The sequence below is a fragment of the Nicotiana sylvestris genome, chromosome 7 (genome assembly GCF_000393655.2).
Source record: "Nicotiana sylvestris chromosome 7, ASM39365v2, whole genome shotgun sequence".
In the NCBI taxonomy this organism is placed as follows: domain Eukaryota; kingdom Viridiplantae; phylum Streptophyta; class Magnoliopsida; order Solanales; family Solanaceae; genus Nicotiana; species Nicotiana sylvestris.
The window spans coordinates 133393087-133400195 of NC_091063.1; the positions used below are offsets into that span (position 1 = coordinate 133393087).

At 35.9% G+C, this 7109-nt stretch overlaps 1 protein-coding gene across 1 annotated transcript; it reads left to right on the forward strand.

The window, feature by feature from the left end:
- The first annotated feature begins 4903 nt into the window (after positions 1 to 4903).
- LOC138873804 (uncharacterized) lies at positions 4904 to 6666 on the forward strand. The gene is made up of 6 exons (XM_070152283.1): positions 4904 to 4981; positions 5040 to 5327; positions 5408 to 5548; positions 5660 to 5875; positions 5975 to 6084; positions 6195 to 6666. Exons 1-6 carry the CDS (start codon positions 4904 to 4906, stop codon positions 6664 to 6666), a joined length of 1305 nt encoding a protein of 434 aa, XP_070008384.1.
- Positions 6667 to 7109: the final 443 nt, after the last annotated feature.

Sequence of the window (7109 nt, forward strand, 5' to 3'; positions counted from 1 at the left end):
GATTTGCAACTGATATTGATCGTTGAGATTTGAATAAGTGCATAAAAATATCTATTATTTACTATTTAGTAGAAAAAATGAGACCAATAATAAATAAGTATTTGCAAAAATATTATCTTAACCTCGAGAATTCTTTAAAACATAATAGACACTCTGATATGATGGTTTAACTTATTTTTTGAATGAAAAGTGTTAAAAATAATACAAGCAGAAGATAATACTCTAGTTAATATACGCAATCAAATAAAATGACTTGATTATTTTCTAAATGCTTATATTCCTTGTGCTTTAATTTGATTGTTTTGGATGACATGATTTCGAGTGCTAGTTGTTTTGCCTTTTCTTTTTGGGTTAAATAATGAATTACGTAAGACTGCTTCGGCGTATACAAGATATATGAGTTACATAATATTATCTTTCAAATCTTAATCCAAGGAAGGAATGAGTTAAAACTTATCAACATTTTCAGAGTTGGAAAATATCTGGAAAAGAAAATGGGGAACATTTGGAAACGAGGTTTGAAACTACAGTAACCTATTGCTTGAGAAAAAAATGTGTAGAGAGTTCGATTATTATAAAAAAATAAAAATTAAAGAGTACATGTTTAATCTTGTTCAAACAATAATGATGATTTGCCACATTCAACCGAACTTAGCATGTACAACACATATAAATGGAAAGAGGTGTATATTAATAGTTCAAGATGACGGTGCATTCAATAGAAATAAGTGTAAATCAATCAAATTCTTATGCTTGTCATATAAAGAAACGCAATAATATAAATGATGCTCAAGGGCATTAGGGCAACATGTGAATCCAACTAGTTCTCTCTGATATATATATATATATATATATATATATATATATATATATATATATATATATATATATATATATATATATATATATAGAGAGAGAGAGAGAGAGAGAGAGAGAAAGAGAGAGAAAATTATTTGAATTGTGATTACTTCTTTATAGATACACGAATATCACTTTTCAATTGTGTTTCTAAATTCTAGGATCTACGATAAGATAATTATAGTAATTACACACATAAAAATAGATAATAAAAAATTAAAAAATAAAATCAAAACTCAATATTTTATATTACAAATAAAGGAGAACGGAAATTTAAACTTGAAATAGATAAATATGTGTTAAGCTATATGTTTTAGATTTATGTTTTGTTAATAATAATAATAATAATCTATATATCTTCTATCTATTTATTTTGTTAAATCAAATCAACCCAAAATTATGCAAGCTGTTGAATTGAAAAATAAAATAAACCAAATCTTATTCAAGCTATTGAATTGGAAAAGAAAACTCCAAAGACAAAAAAAAAATACCTTGAGATTCTGGTAAGTAGAGGGAAAAAGCTCATTCTCTCTCCTCTCTCTTGCGATCAACTGCACGCTGGCGACTGCCCTTCATGGCCTCCACGGCCGGCGGCCAGCCTCCTCCTGAGGTTGGTCTGTCGTCTCCCTCCCCCTCTCAGCCATTTCCAACCTCTACAAACCCTAATACAAACCCTAATCCACCTAAAACCTTTGCGAATTTATTAAACCCTACTGTCATAAATACGCCCATGCAAACCCTAGCTACGTTACCATTGAAACCAGTTGAGTTCCTTCATGGAGAACCAGTTGTGAAGTGGAAGAAATAAGAAGTGAAGCAATCCATTGTACAACAAGGGCTTCAACTTGCAGTTCTTGGGAAATTTTCATATGGGAAGCCTGTTATTGGTGAATTACGTAAAGTGATTCCAATTCAATGTGAGATTAAGGGTCATTGTTCAGTTGGCTGGATTGAAGATGATTATGTGTTAATTAGGCTATCTTTATTGGAGGATTATGTTCATCTTCTCTCAAATCCAACTTTTTATTTAAAGGCTCATCAGACATGTGGCAGATGCATTGTACAAAATGGAATCCATGGTGGACACTTGATGTAAAGACTCCAATTGCCATAGCGTGGATTAGTTTTCCAGAACTTCTTCCAAATTTCTTTGATAAGGAATTTGTATTTTCATTAGCTCGTGCAGTTGGTAATATTACATGTAGACCTAGCAACTTAAAATGGGACTAGACCTAGTTGTGCTAAGGTAAAGGTGGAAGTGAATTTGCTAGGTAATTTTCCTAAACGAATTAGGATTGTTGAAGAAGCTGATGAATCTGGGACAGAAGAGTTCAAATGGATTAGGATTAAGTATGATTATATGCCTAAATATTGCAAGCCTTGCAAGAAACAAGGGCATAGTGAGGCAGAATGTGGAGTAATTCATCCTGAGTTACGCAAGAGATTTGACGAAGATGTTGAGGATCAAGGCAAGGAGAAGACAGTTGTGGTGAGTACTGAAGCAATTGGTACAGTTGCAAATTCAACAAAGGTTCTGTCAAGTGGAAAGGTGGTTGGTAAGCCTATTACTAATCATGCCAAGCAGGAATGGATACAAGCAAGGAAGAACAAATATCAACGGGGGGTCACATTGTTGGTAACAAACAAGGTAAGGAAGCTGACAAAGGTAAAGGGAAGGCCAAACTTGAGGAAGTAGCAACCAAGAACAAGTTTAATGCATTAGAGATTGAGGAAGGTCATCAACCTATTCTACAAATTACTAATGGCAAAGGTGAGGATCATAGCAATGGTAAGGAGAAGGAACATGGGGAAAATCAATCAAAGGAGGGCTCTGAGAAGGAAAAAGAAGACACTACTGGAGCTTCAATCCCTAATCCTACTAATACTAAACCAGCGGGAGGAAGTCATCAACAAGAACTTAAGTGTGTGAAGAAGGAAGCAGAGAAGAAAGTGTTAGAAGATCAGCATAATGGGAACTTATCCAAGGCTAATCCTATTGTTCCTAGTGATCAAAGTACTGACGAAAAGGCTAATAAGGAATCCACAATTGACTGGGTTCATCGAAGGTTTGAAACTATCAAAGAGGAGCTAAGGCAACTAAATATGACTACAAACCAATCATGTCAAAATATGTCGTCTCAAACATTTGCAGATTATGGGAAGCTTGAGAACCTTGATGAGATAAACTCAACAAAGGCTGTAGGGAGTGATTCAATTGAGGTAGAGGATAATCAAATAGGCAAGACCAATACAACAGGAGACAAAGTGAGGGACAACAACCCACCTAGTGAACTAGGCCTAAAGCCAGGCTCCCCAGGCATTAGGCTGGCGACGCCAGGCCTAAACCCAGGCACCCCAGGCGTTAGGCTGGCGACACCAGGCCTGGCGCCAGGGTCACCTGATGAAGCAACGATAGTTAATCCTATCCTTAGTGCAACTGGAAAGATTTTGGCATATGTAAATGGTGTTCCGGTGTATGCATTGGAGAACAAATTTGATGATAAAGTGAAGGTTAGGGATGATACAGTAGGATCAGAGATAACAATGAAAAGAATGATGAGCATGCAATTGTTCCAAGAGCATCTGGGGAAATAAAGGAAGTGCCTATGGAATATGGTACTGATCAAATTATGTAGCTGCAGCTTAATGTTCTACTGAAGACTCCACTACAACATCTACATAATTTAGCTACACACAATGTGACACCAATTGATGAAGACTTAATGAGACAAAATCCTATGGAGGATGAGGGAGATGATGAATCAACAGAAGAAAACTTCAAATAGGTGGCTAGGGATGGGGATCTATCACCTACAGCTAGTGCTAAAAGAGGCAAAAAACAAAGAAGAATCAGAATAAAGAGTCACAACAACCTTTAAGAATTTTGCCAAGGAGGGCAGCTTCTCTATCTAAATGATGATCAAGATATTAATATGGAATATAAGGTCTGTGACTACACAGCAGGCCTTTCCTAGGATGATCAACATGAATAGGGAGCATACCTTTTATGTAGTTGCATTGATGGAACCTTTTGAAAAGAAGATATTCATTGATAGATATAGAATAAGGTTGAATCTGGAGATGACTTATGCAAATATTAATGGGCAAATATGGTTGTTCTTTGATGCAGTGGTGGAATGGGAATTAGTGGAGGATATTGAGTAACAGGTGACTATGAGAGTGCTTCACCATAACCTAGGGAAGCACATGCTGATGGCATTTGTTTATGGAAAATGTTAAGCAATTGAGAGGTTGTAATTGTGGGATCACTTGTATTACTTAGCAAGTGATATGAAATTGCCATGGTTGGTAGGAGGGGATTTTAATGTGATATTACATGAAGATGAAAAAATAAGAGGACAACTAGTACACCCGCCTGAATATGAGGATTTTGCATTTTGTGTAAATTCTTGTGGTTTGTTTGAGCAAGGATACAAAGGAAGTCCATTTACATGATGGAATGGGAGATCCAATGTTGTGCGTATATTCAAAAGATTGGATAGGATATTTGTGAATTTGCCATTTCAGAACATGTTGTCAACTATTGAAGTTGAACATCTAATCAGAACTGGATTAGATCATGCATCATTATTAATGACATCTGGGGAGCAAACCACCAATTTTGTCAAGCCTTTCAAGTTCTTGAACTTTTGGACTAAACATACTACATTTATGGATGTGGTTAGGCAGAATTGGGAAGCTAATTTCATAGGGGATCTATTTTTGATGCTCAAGAGGGTGAAGGCAACACTGTCAAAATGGAGTAGTGAAACATTTGGTGATATCTTCAAGCAATTGGCTATTTTGGAGGACATTATTAGGGTAAAAGAGATGTTGTTTGAAGAAGAGCCTTCAATTGAAAACAGGATTGTGCTTCAAAAGGCACAATCTGAATTGAAGAAATACTTGAGTATTGAGGAGTAGTATTGGAAGGAAAAAGTTGTGATGACTTGGTTTGCTGAAGGAGATAGGAATACAAGTTTCTTTCACAATTATGTCAATGGTAAAAGACAAAAATTACAATTGAAGAGGATCAAAACTGGAAATGGGGTATGGATTGAAGACCAGGAGCAATAGGCTACAGCTGCAGTGGACTTTTATCAAGAACAGTTCACAAATGAAGGTGATGCATCTGAATTTCCTTGCTCAATAATGTACCTTCAATGGTCACTATGGAATAGAATTTGGAACTTAGCATGTTGCCAACAGTTGAAGAGGTAAGGACAGTACTAGTTTTTGAGCTTAGTGGGGAGAGTGCTAGTGGTCCAGATGGATTCACTAGCCTATTTTATCAAACATGCTGGGATGTTATTGGTGCTGATATACACAACATGGTGCTACACTTCTATGGAGGAGCTGCACTGCCTAAATCCATCACTCACACCAATCTAGTGTTGCTGCCTAAGAAACCTAGAGTGGAGACCTTTTCTGACTTAAGACCTATTAGCTTGAACAACTTCATTAACAAGGTCTTGTCTACAGTGTTACAAGATAGATTGGAAATTTTTTGCCTTCTCTAATATCTCCTAATCAATTCGGATTTGTGAAGGATAGGAGTATATTTGAGAGCATTTTATTAACTCAAGAAATTATCACTAACATAAGGTTAAGGAGAAAGCCAGCTAATGTGGTGATCAAGCTTGATATGGCTAAGGCTTATGATAGGGTTTCATGGAAGTACTTATTGCATGTACTAAGGAAGATGGAATTTTCTGAGCACTTCATCAACATGGTGTGAAACTTGATGTTAAATAACTGGTATTTAGTATTGGTGAACGGACAATCATCAGGGTTCTTTAAGTCTACAAGGAGTGTAAAGCAAGGGGATCCTCTATCACCAGCATTGTTCATTCTTTCAGCTGAGGTACATTCTAGGTCTTTGAATAAGCTATTTGAAGACAGGACATTTGTGGGATTTGGAATGCCTAAGTGGTTTGATCCTTTAAACCACTTGACATATGTTGATGATACTATAATCTTTGCTTCTGCTCATCCTCCATCCTTGAGCAAGATTATGGTAGTGTTGGGGAACTATGAGAAGATATCAGGCCAGATGATCAACAAAGATAAGAGTTCATACTACATGTATTCCAGGATTTCCAATGGATTGTGTTAGGCAGTTAGAGCTATTACAGAATTTGCAAAAGGTAAATTCCCCTTCACATATCTAGGGTGTCCTATTTTCTACACTAGAAGGAGGAAAGAATATTATGAGGATCTTATCAAGTAAGTAAAGGCTAAATTGCATTCATGGAAAGGAAAGTTGTTGTCATTTGGAGGAAAGGCAACACTCATTACTAGTGTGTTGCAAAGTATGTCAGTCCACATGTTATCAGTCATGCATCCACCAAAAAATGTCCTGGAGCATCTCATAAGATTTTTGCTATATTTATTTGGAGCACAAAGGAAGAAGGGAGAAGCAGACATTGGGCCTCATGGCAAAATCTTTGCCTTCCTAAAGAGGAAGGGGGCTTAGGTTTTAGGTCCTTACATGATGTGTCGAGGGCATTGTTTGCTAAACTATGGTGGAGGTTTAGGACCACAAAATCTTTGTGGTCTAATTTCATGTGGAATAAATATTGCAAGAAGGAGATACCAACAGTGGTGCAGTTTAGAAGGGGGTCAAATGTTTGGAGAAAAATGATGAATGATAGGGAAGAAGTAGAACATGAGATCCTATGGGAATTGAAGAGTGGAACAACTAATATTTGGCATGAAAATTGGATTGGATTGGGTGCACTTTATCATGTTTTACCTCAAGACTTTCCCATCAATGAAGACCTTCAGGATGTGGCAGAATTACGGTAAGGTGAAACATGGGATGATCAACTGCTAGATCAAACCTTCAATGAGGAAATTGCAGAACATATAAGGCTAAATGTACATTATGAAGGCAGTGAGGGATATTGGGTGTTGATACCCTATTTTTCCCTGTATTTTTTATATGCAAAACACCTTTCAAAATAGAATGTATATACATATATAAGTATATCCCAAGGTTACATTATTTTTCTCAATTTTTCAAAGATTTTCAAATCAATTTACCGCCATATTTTATCAAGAAAACCCCAATAATTATCCCCAAATTATCATTTTGGTGATTTATTATTGGATTCTCATATTTATATTAAAATATAGCAAAGACATTTTTCACATTTTTTCTACAAATTTATTTGTTTTTTTTAAGGATAAAATTGCATAATTGCAATATTAGCCATTTTTATGTTTAAATCTGTCTCATGTTTATAAAG

What these genes read in the sequence shown, in the direction of transcription:
- LOC138873804 (XM_070152283.1), top strand. Translation starts at nt 4,904, where the DNA reads ATGGGGTATGGATTGAAGACCAGGAGCAATAGGCTACAGCTGCAGTGG. An exon ending in TGAACAACTTCATTAACAAG is followed by an intron (nt 5,328 to 5,407) that starts GTCTTGTCTACA and finishes GGATTTGTGAAG; the next exon opens with GATAGGAGTATATTTGAGAG. An exon ending in TATTATGAGGATCTTATCAA is followed by an intron (nt 6,085 to 6,194) that starts GTAAGTAAAGGC and finishes ACATGTTATCAG; the next exon opens with TCATGCATCCACCAAAAAAT.